Source organism: Salvelinus alpinus, chromosome 11 (genome assembly GCF_045679555.1).
Source record: "Salvelinus alpinus chromosome 11, SLU_Salpinus.1, whole genome shotgun sequence".
In the NCBI taxonomy this organism is placed as follows: Eukaryota; Metazoa; Chordata; class Actinopteri; order Salmoniformes; family Salmonidae; genus Salvelinus; species Salvelinus alpinus.
This window is the reverse complement of record NC_092096.1, coordinates 75,146,209-75,163,303: the sequence shown is the minus strand read 5'-3', so window position 1 is coordinate 75,163,303 and position 17,095 is coordinate 75,146,209. Positions and strand designations below refer to the sequence as shown.

The 17,095-nt window shown below is 43.0% G+C and overlaps 1 protein-coding gene across 3 annotated transcripts in view; it reads right to left on the bottom strand.

Moving 5' to 3' along the window:
* LOC139534808 (zinc finger CW-type PWWP domain protein 1-like) overlaps positions 1 to 16,436 on the bottom strand; it is a 40,787-nt gene extending 24,351 nt beyond the window's left edge. For all 3 annotated transcript variants that reach the window (XM_071334265.1, XM_071334266.1, XM_071334267.1), the window contains exons 1-6: positions 16,268 to 16,436; positions 15,807 to 15,880; positions 11,009 to 11,090; positions 691 to 757; positions 494 to 609; positions 177 to 287 (exon numbers count right to left, since the gene is read on the bottom strand). In XM_071334265.1, coding sequence (XP_071190366.1) covers positions 177 to 287; positions 494 to 609; positions 691 to 757; positions 11,009 to 11,090; positions 15,807 to 15,880; positions 16,268 to 16,283 — 466 coding nt within the window. In that variant the 5' untranslated portion in view covers positions 16,284 to 16,436. The remainder of the gene's footprint in view (positions 1 to 176; positions 288 to 493; positions 610 to 690; positions 758 to 11,008; positions 11,091 to 15,806; positions 15,881 to 16,267) is intronic.
* Between the last annotated feature and the right edge of the window lie 659 nt (positions 16,437 to 17,095).

Genomic DNA, 17,095 nt, shown 5'->3' with positions numbered 1-17,095 from the left:
AAGTCATCAACGTAAGGTAATTACATATTTTTTTTTAAATCCAATGACATTGTGACTTTTTTTTATTGAATTCATGTTTGTTGACAAATCAACCAAATGTCATTGGTTCAATGTCAACATTTTCTGATGCTGAGTGTAAGGAGAGGCTGAATCATTGTATGGTGATGTGTGTGTACCTGTGTCGTGTATACAGGTCCAGTCGCTGGGAAGGGCAGCCAGGTCAACGTGTCTCTCCACTCTCCTCCATTTCCCACAGACAGACCTACTACACTGAACCCACTGATCAACTAGAGGGGGGGGACAGGGGGGTGAGGAGGGGGGAGAGAACGAAGGTGTGGGAGACAGACAGAAAGAAGAGGAATATGGAGACAGTGGGGGAAATAGGGAGAGAATGAGAGGTAGAGGATAAAATACCCACATAACTGTTATAGTCTACCACCATCTGAATGGTTATGGGTCTGAATGAATAACTGCTAGAGGATAAAATACCCACATTCTGCACTGGAGTCGCTGTCTTCCTCTTCCTCCCTTTTTCTCTGTCTCTTTCTCTGTGAGCCGGACGCTGCAGTCTTTCTCTCACCAGACACTCTCCTGGAAGGCTCTTCCTCCCTGTTCAGAAGCACCATTGTAGCAAAACAACCCATATTTCATCTCTAGTTACACATGATGGTTCTAGTAAAGGTGTTTTACCTGAGAGAGACCTGGTCAATGGTGGCCTGCAGCAACTCCACCTCACTCAGCACAGCTCTGGCATCCTCTACACACACACACCACACCACACCACACCACACACACACACACACACACACACACACACACACGCAGAGTAAAGAGTTAAACATCTCCTACAATCACTGTTGTGATTCTTCTGAATGAGTAACATATTTTGTCTTTTCCAATGTGAAGGGTCAAGTCTCTTCTTCTATGAGAAAATGATAAGAGTGAAATGACAAGAGAGATACAGTTGAAGTCAGAAGTTTACATACACTTATGTTGGAATCATTAAAACTCGTTTTTCAACCACTCCACAAATTTCTTGTTAACAAACTATAGTTTTGGCAAGTCGTTTAGGACATCTACTTTGTGCATGACACAAGTCATTTTTCCAACAATTGTTTACAGACAGATTATTTCACTTATAATTCACTGAATCACAATTCCAGAGGGTCAGAAGTTTACATACACTAAAGTTGACTGTGCCTTTAAACAGGTGGGAAAATTCCAGAAAATGATGTCATGGCTTTAGAAGCTTCTGATAGGCTAATTGACATAATTTGAGTCAATTGGAGGTGTACCTGTGGATGTATTTCAAGGCCTACCTTCAAACTCAGTGCCCTTTGCTTGACGTCATGGGAAAATCAGAAGAAATCAGCCAAGACCTCAGAAAAACAATTGTAGACCACCACAAGTCTGGTTCATCCTTGGGAGCAATTTCCAAATGCCTGAAGGTACCATATTCATCTGTACAAACAATAGTACGCAAGTATAAACACCAAGGGACCACGCAGCCGTCATACCGCTCAGGAAGGAGACGCGTTCTGTCTCCTAGAGATGAACGTACTTTGGTGCGAAAAGTACAAATCAATCCCAGAACAACAGCAAAGGACCTTGTGAAGATGCTGAAGGAAACAGGTACAAAAGTATCTATATCCACAGTAAAACAAGTCCTATATCGACATAACCTGAAAGGCCGCTCAGCAAGAAAGAAACCACTGCTCCAAAAGCTCCAAACCGCCATAAAAATGACAGACTACGGTTTGCAACCGCACATGGGGACAAAGATCATACTTTTTGGAGAAATGTCCTCTGGTCTGATGAAACAAAAATAGAACTGTTTGGCCATGATGACCATCGTTATGTTCGGAGCGAAAAGGGGGAGGCTTACAAGCCGAAGAACACCATCCCAACCGTGAAGCATGGGGGTGGCAGCATCATGTTGTGGGGGTGCTTTGCTGCAGGAGGGACTGGTGCACTTCACAAAATAGATGGCATCATGAGGCAGGAAAATTATGTGGATATATTGAAGCAACATCTCAAGACATCAGTCGGGAGGTTAAAGCTTGGTCGCAAATGGGTCTTCCAAATGGACAATGACCCCAAGCATACTTCCAAAGTTGTGGCAAAATGGCTTAAGGACAACAAAGTCAAGGTATTGGAGTGGCCATCACAAAGCCCTGAGCTCAATCCTATAGAAAATGTGTGGGCAGAACTGAAAAAGTGTGTGAGAGCAAGGAGGCCTACAAACCTGACTCAGTTACACCAGCTCTGTCAGGAGGAATGGGCCAAAATTCACCCAACTTTTTGTGGGAAGCTTGTGGAAGGCTACCCGAAACATTTGACCCAAGTTAAACAATTTAAAGGCAATGCTACCAAATACTAATTGAGTGTATGTAAACTTCTGACCCACTGGGAATGTGATGAAAGAAATAAAAGCTGAAATAAATAATTCTCTCTACTATTATTCTGACATTTCACATTCTTAAAATAAAGTGGTGATCCTGACTGACCTAAGACAGGGAATTTGTACTTGGATTAAATGTCAGGAATTGTGAAAAACTGAGTTTAAATGTATTTAGATAAGGTGTACAGTACGTAAACTTCCGACTTCAACTGTATATACTGTCTGTAAACAATTGTTGGAAAAATGACTTGTGTCATGCACAAAGTAGATGTCCTAACCGACTTGCCAAAACTATAGTTTGTTAACAACAAATTTGTGGAGTGGTTGAAAAACGAGTTTTAATGACTCTAACCTAAGTATATGTAAACTTCTGACTTCAACTGTAACGAGAATAAATATATAAACAGTGAAAGAATATAATGAGTGAAAGAATATAATGAGTGAAAGAATGCACGAGCAGAAGATGAAGTGGTATTAGTTAGTTACCCACCCAGACAGTTGATGTGGTATTAGTTAGTTACCCACCCAGACAGTTGATGTGGTAGTGTTAGTTAGTTACCCAGACAGTTGATGTGGTTGTGGTAGTTAGTTACCCAGACAGTTGATGTGGTTGTGTTAGTTACCCACCCAGACAGTTGATGTGGTTGTGTTAGTTACCCACCCAGACAGTTGATGTGGTATTAGTTAGTTACCCACCCAGACAGTTGATGTGGTAGTGTTAGTTAGTTACCCAGACAGTTGATGTGGTTGTGGTAGTTAGTTACCCAGACAGTTGATGTGGTTGTGTTAGTTACCCACCCAGACAGTTGATGTGGTTGTGTTAGTTACCCACCCAGACAGTTGATGTGGTAGTGTTAGTTAGTTACCCAGACAGTTGATGTGGTAGTGTTAGTTAGTTACCCACCCAGACAGTTGATGTGGTTGTGTTAGTTAGTTACCCACCCAGACAGTTGATGTGGTTGTGTTAGTTAGTTACCCACCCAGACAATTGATGTGGTTGTGTTAGTTAGTTACCCAGACAGTTGATGTGGTAGTGTTAGTTAGTTACCCACCCAGACAGTTGATGTGGTTGTGTTAGTTAGTTACCCAGACAGTTGATGTGGTTGTGTTAGTTAGTTACCCAGACAGTTGATGTGGTTGTGTTAGTTAGTTACCCAGACAGTTGATGTGGTTGTAGTAGTGTTAGTTAGTTACCCACCCAGACAGTTGATGTGGTTGTGTTAGTTAGTTACCCAGACAGTTGATGTGGTTGTGTTAGTTAGTTACCCACCCAGACAGTTGATGTGGTTGTGTTAGTTAGTTACCCACCCAGACAGTTGATGTGGTAGTGTTAGTTAGTTACCCACCCAGACAGTTGATGTGGTAGTGTTAGTTAGTTACCCACCCAGACAGTTGATGTGGTTGTGTTAGTTAGTTACCCACCCAGACAGTTGATGTGGTTGTGTTAGTTAGTTACCCAGACAGTTGATGTGGTTGTGTTAGTTAGTTACCCAGACAGTTGATGTGGTTGTGTTAGTTAGTTACCCAGACAGTTGATGTAGTTGTGTTAGTTAGTTACCCACCCAGACAGTTGATGTGGTTGTGTTAGTTAGTTACCCAGACAGTTGATGTGGTTGTGTTAGTTAGTTACCCAGACAGTTGATGTGGTTGTGTTAGTTAGTTACCCAGACAGTTGATGTAGTTGTGTTAGTTAGTTACCCACCCAGACAGTTGATGTAGTTGTGTTAGTTAGTTACCCAGACAGTTGATGTAGTTGTGTTAGTTACCCACCCAGACAGTTGATGTGGTTGTGTTAGTTACCCAGACAGTTGATGTGGTTGTGTTAGTTAGTTACCCAGACAGTTGATGTGGTTGTGTTAGTTAGTTACCCACCCAGACAGTTGATGTGGTTGTGTTAGTTACCCAGACAGTTGATGTGGTTGTGTTAGTTACCCACCCAGACAGTTGATGTGGTTGTGTTAGTTAGTTACCCACCCAGACAGTTGATGTGGTTGTGTTAGTTAGTTACCCAGACAGTTGATGTAGTTGTGTTAGTTACCCACCCAGACAGTTGATGTGGTTGTGTTAGTTAGTTACCCAGACAGTTGATGTGGTAGTGTTAGTTAGTTACCCAGACAGTTGATGTGGTTGTGTTAGTTACCCAGACAGTTGATGTGGTTGTGTTAGTTACCCACCCAGACAGTTGATGTGGTTGTGTTAGTTAGTTACCCAGACAGTTGATGTGGTTGTGTTAGTTACCCACCCAGACAGTTGATGTGGTTGTGTTAGTTAGTTACCCAGACAGTTGATGTGGTTGTGTTAGTTAGTTACCCAGACAGTTGATGTGGTTGTGTTAGTTACCCACCCAGACAGTTGATGTGGTTGTGTTAGTTACCCACCCAGACAGTTGATGTGGTTGTGTTAGTTAGTTAGTTACCCAGACAGTTGATGTGGTTGTGTTAGTTAGTTACCCAGACAGTTGATGTGGTTGTGTTAGTTAGTTACCCAGACAGTTGATGTAGTTGTGTTAGTTAGTTACCCAGACAGTTGATGTGGTTGTGTTAGTTACCCACCCAGACAGTTGATGTGGTTGTGTTAGTTACCCACCCAGACAGTTGATGTGGTTGTGTTAGTTAGTTACCCACCCAGACAGTTGATGTGGTTGTGTTAGTTAGTTACCCACCCAGACAGTTGATGTGGTTGTAGTAGTGTTAGTTAGTTACCCACCCAGACAGTTGATGTGGTTGTGTTAGTTAGTTACCCACCCAGACAGTTGATGTAGTAGTGTTATAGTTAGTTAGTTACCCACCCAGACAGTTGATGTGGTTGTGTTAGTTAGTTACCCACCCAGACAGTTGATGTGGTTGTGTTAGTTAGTTACCCACCCAGACAGTTGATGTGGTTGTGTTAGTTAGTTACCCACCCAGACAGTTGATGTGGTTGTGTTAGTTAGTTACCCACCCAGACAGTTGATGTGGTTGTGTTAGTTAGTTACCCACCCAGACAGTTGATGTGGTTGTGTTAGTTACCCACCCAGACAGTTGATGTGGTTGTGTTAGTTAGTTACCCAGACAGTTGATGTGGTTGTGTTAGTTAGTTACCCAGACAGTTGATGTGGTTGTGTTAGTTACCCACCCAGACAGTTGATGTGGTTGTGTTAGTTAGTTACCCACCCAGACAGTTGATGTAGTAGTGTTATAGTTAGTTAGTTACCCACCCAGACAGTTGATGTGGTTGTGTTAGTTAGTTACCCACCCAGACAGTTGATGTGGTTGTGTTAGTTAGTTACCCACCCAGACAGTTGATGTGGTAGTGTTAGTTAGTTACCCAGACAGTTGATGTGGTTGTGTTAGTTACCCACCCAGACAGTTGATGTGGTTGTGTTAGTTAGTTACCCAGACAGTTGATGTGGTTGTGTTAGTTAGTTAGTTACCCAGACAGTTGATGTGGTTGTGTTAGTTAGTTACCCACCCAGACAGTTGATGTGGTTGTGTTAGTTAGTTACCCACCCAGACAGTTGATGTGGTTGTGTTAGTTAGTTACCCAGACAGTTGATGTGGTTGTGTTAGTTAGTTAGTTACCCAGACAGTTGATGTGGTTGTGTTAGTTACCCACCCAGACAGTTGATGTGGTTGTGTTAGTTACCCACCCAGACAGTTGATGTGGTTGTGTTAGTTAGTTACCCACCCAGACAGTTGATGTGGTTGTGTTAGTTACCCACCCAGACAGTTGATGTGGTTGTGTTAGTTAGTTACCCAGACAGTTGATGTGGTTGTGTTAGTTACCCACCCAGACAGTTGATGTGGTAGTGTTAGTTAGTTACCCACCCAGACAGTTGATGTGGTTGTGTTAGTTACCCACCCAGACAGTTGATGTAGTTGTGTTAGTTAGTTACCCACCCAGACAGTTGATGTGGTTGTGTTAGTTACCCACCCAGACAGTTGATGTGGTTGTGTTAGTTAGTTACCCACCCAGACAGTTGATGTGGTTGTGTTAGTTAGTTACCCACCCAGACAGTTGATGTAGTTGTGTTAGTTAGTTACCCAGACAGTTGATGTGGTTGTGTTAGTTACCCACCCAGACAGTTGATGTGGTTGTGTTAGTTAGTTACCCACCCTGACAGTTGATGTGGTTGTGTTAGTTAGTTACCCACCCAGACAGTTGATGTGGTTGTGGTTGTGTTAGTTACCCACCCAGACAGTTGATGTAGTAGTGTTAGTTAGTTACCCACCCAGACAGTTGATGTAGTAGTGTTAGTTAGTTACCCACCCAGACAGTTGATGTAGTAGTGTTAGTTAGTTACCCACCCAGACAGTTGATGTGGTTGTGTTAGTTAGTTACCCAGACAGTTGATGTGGTTGTGTTAGTTAGTTACCCAGACAGTTGATGTGGTTGTGTTAGTTACCCACCCAGACAGTTGATGTGGTTGTAGTAGTGTTAGTTAGTTACCCACCCAGACAGTTGATGTGGTTGTGTTAGTTAGTTACCCAGACAGTTGATGTGGTTTTAGTAGTGTTAGTTAGTTACCCACCCAGACAGTTGATGTGGTTGTGTTAGTTAGTTACCCAGACAGTTGATGTGGTTGTGTTAGTTACCCAGACAGTTGATGTGGTTGTGTTAGTTACCCACCCAGACAGTTGATGTAGTAGTGTTATAGTTAGTTACCCACCCAGACAGTTGATGTGGTTGTGTTAGTTAGTTACCCACCCAGACAGTTGATGTGGTTGTGTTAGTTAGTTACCCACCCAGACAGTTGATGTGGTAGTGTTAGTTAGTTACCCAGACAGTTGATGTGGTTGTGTTAGTTACCCACCCAGACAGTTGATGTGGTTGTGTTAGTTAGTTACCCACCCTGACAGTTGATGTGGTTGTGTTAGTTAGTTACCCACCCAGACAGTTGATGTGGTTGTGTTAGTTACCCAGACAGTTGATGTGGTTGTGTTAGTTAGTTACCCACCCAGACAGTTGATGTGGTTGTGTTAGTTACCCAGACAGTTGATGTGGTTGTGTTAGTTACCCACCCAGACAGTTGATGTGGTTGTGTTAGTTAGTTACCCACCCTGACAGTTGATGTGGTTGTGTTAGTTAGTTACCCACCCAGACAGTTGATGTGGTTGTGCTAGTTAGTTACCCACCCAGACAGTTGATGTGGTTGTAGTAGTGTTAGTTAGTTACCCACCCAGACAGTTGATGTAGTAGTGTTAGTTAGTTACCCACCCAGACAGTTGATGTGGTTGTGTTAGTTAGTTACCCACCCAGACAGTTGATGTGGTTGTGTTAGTTAGTTACCCAGACAGTTGATGTGGTTGTGTTAGTTAGTTACCCAGACAGTTGATGTGGTTGTAGTAGTGTTAGTTAGTTACCCACCCAGACAGTTGATGTGGTTGTAGTAGTGTTAGTTAGTTACCCACCCAGACAGTTGATGTGGTTGTGTTAGTTACCCACCCAGACAGTTGATGTGGTTGTGTTAGTTAGTTACCCAGACAGTTGATGTGGTTGTGTTAGTTACCCACCCAGACAGTTGATGTAGTAGTGTTAGTTAGTTACCCAGACAGTTGATGTGGTTGTGTTAGTTACCCACCCAGACAGTTGATGTAGTAGTGTTAGTTAGTTACCCAGACAGTTGATGTGGTTGTGGTTGTGTTAGTTAGTTACCCACCCAGACAGTTGATGTGGTTGTGTTAGTTAGTTACCCAGACAGTTGATGTGGTTGTAGTAGTGTTAGTTAGTTACCCACCCAGACAGTTGATGTGGTTGTGTTAGTTAGTTACCCACCCAGACAGTTGATGTGGTTGTGTTAGTTACCCACCCAGACAGTTGATGTGGTTGTGTTAGTTAGTTACCCAGACAGTTGATGTAGTAGTGTTAGTTAGTTACCCAGACAGTTGATGTGGTTGTGTTAGTTACCCACCCAGACAGTTGATGTAGTAGTGTTAGTTAGTTACCCAGACAGTTGATGTGGTTGTGGTTGTGTTAGTTAGTTACCCACCCAGACAGTTGATGTGGTTGTGTTAGTTACCCACCCAGACAGTTGATGTAGTAGTGTTAGTTAGTTACCCAGACAGTTGATGTGGTTGTGGTTGTGTTAGTTAGTTACCCACCCAGACAGTTGATGTGGTTGTGTTAGTTAGTTACCCAGACAGTTGATGTGGTTGTAGTAGTGTTAGTTAGTTACCCACCCAGACAGTTGATGTGGTTGTGTTAGTTAGTTACCCACCCAGACAGTTGATGTGGTTGTGTTAGTTACCCACCCAGACAGTTGATGTGGTTGTGTTAGTTACCCACCCAGACAGTTGATGTGGTTGTGTTAGTTACCCACCCAGACAGTTGATGTGGTTGTGTTAGTTACCCACCCAGACAGTTGATGTGGTTGTGTTAGTTACCCACCCAGACAGTTGATGTGGTTGTGTTAGTTACCCACCCAGACAGTTGATGTGGTTGTGTTAGTTACCCACCCAGACAGTTGATGTGGTTGTGTTAGTTAGTTACCCACCCAGACAGTTGATGTGGTTGTGTTAGTTACCCACCCAGACAGTTGATGTGGTTGTGTTAGTTACCCACCCAGACAGTTGATGTGGTTGTGTTAGTTACCCAGACAGTTGATGTGGTTGTGTTAGTTAGTTACCCACCCAGACAGTTGATGTGGTTGTGTTAGTTACCCACCCAGACAGTTGATGTGGTTGTGTTAGTTAGTTACCCAGACAGTTGATGTGGTTGTGTTAGTTAGTTACCCAGACAGTTGATGTGGTAGTGTTAGTTAGTTACCCACCCAGACAGTTGATGTGGTAGTGTTAGTTAGTTACCCAGACAGTTGATGTGGTTGTGTTAGTTACCCACCCAGACAGTTGATGTGGTATTAGTTAGTTACCCACCCAGACAGTTGATGTGGTTGTGTTAGTTACCCACCCAGACAGTTGATGTGGTTGTGTTAGTTACCCACCCAGACAGTTGATGTGGTTGTGTTAGTTAGTTACCCAGACAGTTGATGTGGTTGTGTTAGTTACCCACCCAGACAGTTGATGTGGTAGTGTTAGTTAGTTACCCACCCAGACAGTTGATGTGGTTGTGTTAGTTAGTTACCCAGACAGTTGATGTGGTTGTGTTAGTTAGTTACCCAGACAGTTGATGTGGTTGTGTTAGTTACCCACCCAGACAGTTGATGTGGTTGTGTTAGTTAGTTACCCAGACAGTTGATGTAGTTGTGTTAGTTACCCACCCAGACAGTTGATGTGGTAGTGTTAGTTAGTTACCCAGACAGTTGATGTGGTTGTGTTAGTTAGTTACCCAGACAGTTGATGTAGTTGTGTTAGTTACCCACCCAGACAGTTGATGTGGTAGTGTTAGTTAGTTACCCAGACAGTTGATGTGGTTGTGTTAGTTACCCACCCAGACAGTTGATGTGGTTGTGTTAGTTAGTTACCCAGACAGTTGATGTAGTTGTGTTAGTTACCCACCCAGACAGTTGATGTGGTAGTGTTAGTTAGTTACCCAGACAGTTGATGTGGTTGTGTTAGTTAGTTACCCAGACAGTTGATGTGGTAGTGTTAGTTAGTTACCCACCCAGACAGTTGATGTGGTTGTGTTAGTTAGTTACCCAGACAGTTGATGTGGTTGTGTTAGTTAGTTACCCAGACAGTTGATGTAGTTGTGTTAGTTACCCACCCAGACAGTTGATGTGGTAGTGTTAGTTAGTTACCCACCCAGACAGTTGATGTGGTAGTGTTAGTTAGTTACCCACCCAGACAGTTGATGTGGTAGTGTTAGTTAGTTACCCACCCAGACAGTTGATGTGGTAGTGTTAGTTAGTTACCCACCCAGACAGTTGATGTGGTAGTGTTAGTTAGTTACCCAGACAGTTGATGTGGTTGTGTTAGTTACCCACCCAGACAGTTGATGTGGTTGTGTTAGTTACCCACCCAGACAGTTGATGTGGTTGTGTTAGTTACCCACCCAGACAGTTGATGTGGTAGTGTTAGTTAGTTACCCAGACAGTTGATGTGGTTGTGTTAGTTAGTTACCCAGACAGTTGATGTGGTTGTGTTAGTTACCCAGACAGTTGATGTGGTTGTGTTAGTTACCCACCCAGACAGTTGATGTGGTTGTGTTAGTTACCCAGACAGTTGATGTGGTTGTGTTAGTTACCCACCCAGACAGTTGATGTGGTTGTGTTAGTTACCCACCCAGACAGTTGATGTGGTTGTGTTAGTTACCCACCCAGACAGTTGATGTGGTTGTGTTAGTTACCCACCCAGACAGTTGATGTGGTTGTGTTAGTTAGTTACCCACCCAGACAGTTGATGTGGTTGTGTTAGTTAGTTACCCAGACAGTTGATGTGGTTGTGTTAGTTACCCACCCAGACAGTTGATGTGGTAGTGTTAGTTAGTTACCCACCCAGACAGTTGATGTAGTAGTGTTATAGTTAGTTAGTTACCCACCCAGACAGTTGATGTGGTTGTGTTAGTTACCCAGACAGTTGATGTGGTTGTGTTAGTTAGTTACCCACCCAGACAGTTGATGTAGTAGTGTTATAGTTAGTTAGTTACCCAGACAGTTGATGTGGTTGTGGTTGTGTTAGTTAGTTACCCAGACAGTTGATGTGGTTGTGGTAGTGTTAGTTAGTTACCCACCCAGAGAGTTGTCTACAGGTGTCTCCAGAGCCGTAGCACTATCAAATATATCCTCATACTGACTGTCTGTTAGAGGGAGCACCTGGAGGGAGGAGAGAGAGAACTTTACAGGTTTGGTGCACTGATTAATAAGTGAGTGCATATGCTCCTCATCGTCATGGTAATCCTAACAAATGCTAAGCTAACAGGCTTCTACATAGGCATGCTAATCCCAACTGTTTTTAATGGGCAGAACTGTGATCAATTGTGTCCATCCTCAACTCATAGAGGAGAGAGAGTGAAAAAAAGATGGGACAGGAGGGAGAGAGAAAGGGAAGTAGAGAGAGAGGCCAGGAAGAAGGAGGGAGGGCCATCAAATAATTGGCATATACACTATCGTTCAAAAGTTTTGGGTCACTTAGAATTGTCCTTGTTTTTGAAAGAAAAGCTCATTTTGTGTCCATTAAAATAACATCAAACTGATCTGAAATACAGCGTAGACATTGTTAATGTTGTAATTGACTATTGTAGCTGGAAACGGCTGATTTTGAATGGAACAAGCCTACCAGACGAGCTAAATCACTTCTATGCTCGCTTCGAGGCAAGCAACACTGAGGCATGCATGAGAGCATCAGCTGTTCCAGGCGACTATGTGATCACGCTCTCCGTAGGCGATGTGAGTAAGTGTCTGGCAAGTGTCTTCACTGACATTTTCAACCTGTCCTGGATGAGCCTGTAATACCTACATGTTTCAAGCAGACCACCATAGTCCGTGTGCCCAAAAACACTAAGGTAACCTGCCTAAATGACTACCAATCCGTAGCACTCATGTCTGTAGACATGAACTGCTTTGAAAGGCTGGTCATGGCTCACATCAACACCATTATCCCAGAAACCCTAGACCCACTCCAATTTACATACCACCCCAACAGATCCACAGATGATGCAATCTCTATTGCACTCAACACTGCCCTTTCCCACCTGGACAAAAGGAACACCTACGTGAGAATGCTGTTCATTGAATACAGCTCAGCGTTCAACGCCATAGTGCCCACAAAGCTCATCACTAAGCTAAGGACCCTGGGAATAAACACCTCCCTCTGCAACTGGATCCTGGACTTCATTACGGGCCGCTCCCAGGTGGTAAGATTAGGTAACAACACACGCGGATCGTCAACACGGGGACGTATTACGACTGGCTAAGTAAGGCCTACTAACTGTTTTAGTACTGGCTACGTAAGGCCTACTAACTGTATGACTACTGGCTAATTAAGGCCTACTAACTGTATGACTACTGGCTAATTAAGGTCTACTAACTGTATTACTACTGGCTAAGTAAGGCCTACCAGCTGTATTACTACTGGCTAATTAAGGCCTACTAACTGTTTTAGTACTGGCTACGTAAGGCCTACTAACTGTATTACTACTGGCTAATTAAGGCCTACTAACTGTTTTAGTACTGGCTACGTAAGGCCTACTAACTGTATGACTACTGGCTAATTAAGGCCTACTAACTGTATGACTACTGGCTAATTAAGGCCTACTAACTGTATGACTACTGGCTAATTAAGGTCTACTAACTGTATTACTACTGGCTAAGTAAGGCCTACCAGCTGTATTACTACTGGCTAATTAAGGCCTACTAACTGTTTTAGTACTGGCTACGTAAGGCCTACTAACTGTATTACTACTGGCTAATTAAGGCCTACTAACTGTTTTAGTACTGGCTACGTAAGGCCTACTAACTGTATGACTACTGGCTAATTAAGGCCTACTAACTGTATGACTACTGGCTAATTAAGGCCTACTAACTGTATGACTACTGGCTAATTAAGGTCTACTAACTGTATTACTACTGGCTAAGTAAGGCCTACCAGCTGTATTACTACTGGCTAATTAAGGCCTACTAACTGTTTTAGTACTGGCTACGTAAGGCCTACTAACTGTATTACTACTGGCTAATTAAGGTCTACTAACTGTTTTAGTACTGGCTACGTAAGGCCTACTAACTGTATGACTACTGGCTAATTAAGGCCTACTAACTGTATGACTACTGGCTAATTAAGGTCCTACTAACTGTTTTACTACTGGCTAAGTAAGGCCTACTAACTGTATTACTACTGGCTAAGTAAGGTCTACTAACTGTTTTACTACTGGCTAAGTAAGGCCTACTAACTGTATTACTACTGGCTAAGTAAGGCCTACTAACTGTTTTAGTACTGGCTAAGTAAGGCCTACCAGCTGTATTACTTCTGGCTAAGTAAGGAACACTAACTGTTTTAGTACTGGCTAAGTAAGGCCTACCAGCTGTATTACTTCTGGCTAAGTAAGGAACACTAACTGTTTTAGTACTGGCTAATTAAGGCCTACTAACTGTATGACTACTGGCTAAGTAAGGCCTACTAACTGTTTTAGTACTGGCTAATTAAGGTACTACTAACTGTTTGCTACTGGCTAATTAAGGCCTACTAACTGTTTTAGTACTGGCTACGTAAGGCCTACTAACTGTATTACTACTGGCTAATTAAGGTCTTACTAACTGTTTTAGTACTGGCTAATTAAGGTCTACTAACTGTATGACTACTGGCTACGTAAGGCCTACTAACTGTATGACTACTGGCTACGTAAGGCCTACTAACTGTATGACTACTGGCTAATTAAGGTCCTACTAACTGTTTGCTACTGGCTAAGTAAGGCCTACTAACTGTATTACTACTGGCTAAGTAAGGCCTACTAACTGTTTTAGTACTGGCTAAGTAAGGCCTACTAACTGTATGACTACTGGCTAAGTAAGGTCTACTAACTGTATGACTACTGGCTAATTAAGGTCCTACTAACTGTTTGCTACTGGCTAAGTAAGGCCTACTAACTGTATTACTACTGGCTAAGTAAGGTCTACTAACTGTTTTAGTACTGGCTACGTAAGGCCTACTAACTGTATGACTACTGGCTAATTAAGGTCCTACTAACTGTTTGCTACTGGCTAAGTAAGGCCTACTAACTGTATTACTACTGGCTAAGTAAGGCCTACTAACTGTATGACTACTGGCTAATTAAGGTCCTACTAACTGTTTGCTACTGGCTAAGTAAGGCCTACTAACTGTATTACTACTGGCTAAGTAAGGTCTACTAACTGTTTTAGTACTGGCTAAGTAAGGCCTACTAACTGTTTTACTACTGGCTAAGTAAGGTCTACTAACTGTATTACTACTGGTTAAGTAAGGTCTACTAACTGTATGACTACTGGCTAAGTAAGGTCTACTAACTGTATTACTACTGGCTAAGTAAGGCCTACTAACTGTTTTAGTACTGGCTAAGTAAGGCCTACTAACTGTATTACTACTGGCTAAGTAAGGAACACTAACTGTTTTACTACTGGCTAAGTAAGGCCTACTAACTGTTTTAGTACTGGCTAAGTAAGGTCTACTAACTGTATGACTACTGGCTAAGTAAGGCCTACTAACTGTTTTAGTACTGGCTAAGTAAGGCCTACTAACTGTATGACTACTGGCTAAGTAAGGTCTACTAACTGTATTACTACTGGCTAAGTAAGGTCTACTAACTGTATTACTACTGGCTAAGTAAGGTCTACTAACTGTTTTACTACTGGCTAAGTAAGGTCTACTAACTGTATTACTACTGGCTAAGTAAGGTCTACTAACTGTATTACTACTGGCTAAGTAAGGCCTACCAGCTGTATTACTTCTGGCTAAGTAAGGAACACTAACTGTTTTAGTACTGGCTACGTAAGGCCTACCAGCTGTATTACTTCTGGCTAAGTAAGGAACACTAACTGTTTTAGTACTGGCTAAGTAAGGCCTACCAGCTGTATTACTTCTGGCTAAGTAAGGAACACTAACTGTTTTAGTACTGGCTACGTAAGGTCCTACTAACTGTTTGCTACTGGCTAATTAAGGCCTACTAACTGTTTGCTACTGGCTAAGTAAGGCCTACTAACTGTTTTAGTACTGGCTAATTAAGGTCCTACTAACTGTTTGCTACTGGCTAATTAAGGCCTACTAACTGTTTGCTACTGGCTAAGTAAGGCCTACTAACTGTATTACTACTGGTTAAGTAAGGTCCTACTAACTGTTTTAGTACTGGCTAATTAAGGTCCTACTAACTGTTTGCTACTGGCTAATTAAGGTCCTACTAACTGTATTACTACTGGCTAAGTAAGGCCTACTAACTGTATTACTACTGGCTAAGTAAGGTCTACTAACTGTTTTACTACTGGCTAAGTAAGGTCTACTAACTGTATTACTACTGGCTAAGTAAGGCCTACTAACTGTATTACTACTGGCTAAGTAAGGCCTACCAGCTGTATTACTTCTGGCTAAGTAAGGAACACTAACTGTATTCCACACACTACCTTCTTATTGCTCTCTGTCTCATCCCTCTGTCTCTTCTTTTTCATCTCTTTCCCTTCCTTTCTGACCTTCTCATTCTCTTTCTTCTTCTTTTTCACATTCATTCTCTCCTTCCCTTGATCTGTTTCATTACTGGATTGGTCTTCCTCCTTATTTTTCTGTTTTTTATTCTCCTTCGCTCCCTCGCCTCCTCCTCTCTCTCCCTCTTTACCTTCCTGTTGTTGGGGAACCCCTTCATCGGCAGCCCTAGCTTTTTCTGTATCTGGCATCTTCTTCTTCCCTTCTTTCTTCATCCGTTCTCCTCTTTTCTTCTCTAACCCAGAGGCCTTACCCTTGCTCTCTACTCCTCTCTCTCCTTCACATGATCCTCCTGTCTTCTTTCCTACATCAATGTTTCTCTCCTTATTTCCACCCCTCTCTTCTTTACACTTATTCTCACTCTTTTTCACCTCTCCTTTCTCTCCATGCCCTGGCTTCTTCTCACGGGGCACCAGCGGGGCAAACTTCGCCTTCTCTTTCTGACCTGTGTAACGTTACCAAAGACATGTCATGATGCAGTCTGTCAACATGTCGACAAATCCAAAACTAGCCAAGTTAGCAATGTAGTTAGATATGTAATTAACTGCTAGAAAATTTGCTAGTTAGTTATATAAAGTTTGCAACAATCCTTGACTAACTTAGCTTGCTAACGGAAAGTTACCTAGCCAAAGGACTAACGTTAACGAGGTTAACGTAGCTAAACTGAAAGCTATCTATTTAGCAAGCTGGCTCACGTTATCTTGCTAACTTTCTAACGTTAACGTTAGCTAGCAAGCAAACTAGATGCCGAATGTAGCTAATAGTTAGCTAACGGCATCTAGCTAGCTGGCTATCTATCGTCACACTGACCAAGCTAACGTTTTCTATTTACCCGCAACTGTTTCCATTTTCCTTAAGTGAGATGTATCTTTGGTGTAGCTCGCCTTTCCAGTTAAACACCGGTATATAATCTCGTATTTTACCTACGTAGCGGTTAATCGTTGTATTATGAAAGTCGTAGTGTGAGGTGGTTTTGTGTAGCCAGCTAGCACCGCAACTGTTGTCTGGTCTCGCGATGGTTTTACCGCCACCTCTGTGAGCGTTCTGTTTGGCCAGTTCCGTGGGCAGTGCCCACTCTGTGGACGTTGTCATGGGCAGTGCCCACTCTGTGGACGTTGTCATGGGCAGTGCCCACTCTGTGGACGTTGTCATGGGCAGTGCCCACTCTGTGGACGTTGATATGCTTTGTAGTTTGGCCAGTTCCGTGGGCAGTGCCCACTCTGTGGACGTTGCTATCCTTTGTAGTTTGGCCAGTTTCGTGGGCAGTGCCCACTCTGTGGACGTTGCTATGCTTTGTAGTTTGGCCAGTTCCGTGGGCAGTGCCCACTCTGTGGACGTTGCTATCCGTTGTAGTTTGGCCAGTTTCGTGGGCAATGCCCACTCTGTGGACGTTGCTATGCTTTGTAGTTTGGCCAGTTTCGTGGGCAGTGCCCATTCTGTGGATGTTGCTATGCTTTGTAGTTTGGCCAGTTTCGTGGGCAGTGCCCATTCTGTGGACGTTGCTATGCTTTGTAGTTTGGCCAGTTTCGTGGGCAGTGCCCATTCTGTGGATGTTGCTATGCTTTGTAGTTTGGCCAGTTTCGTGGGCAGTGCCCATTCTGTGGACGTTGCTATGCTTTGTAGTTTGGCCAGTTTCGTGGGCAGTGCCCATTCTGTGGAC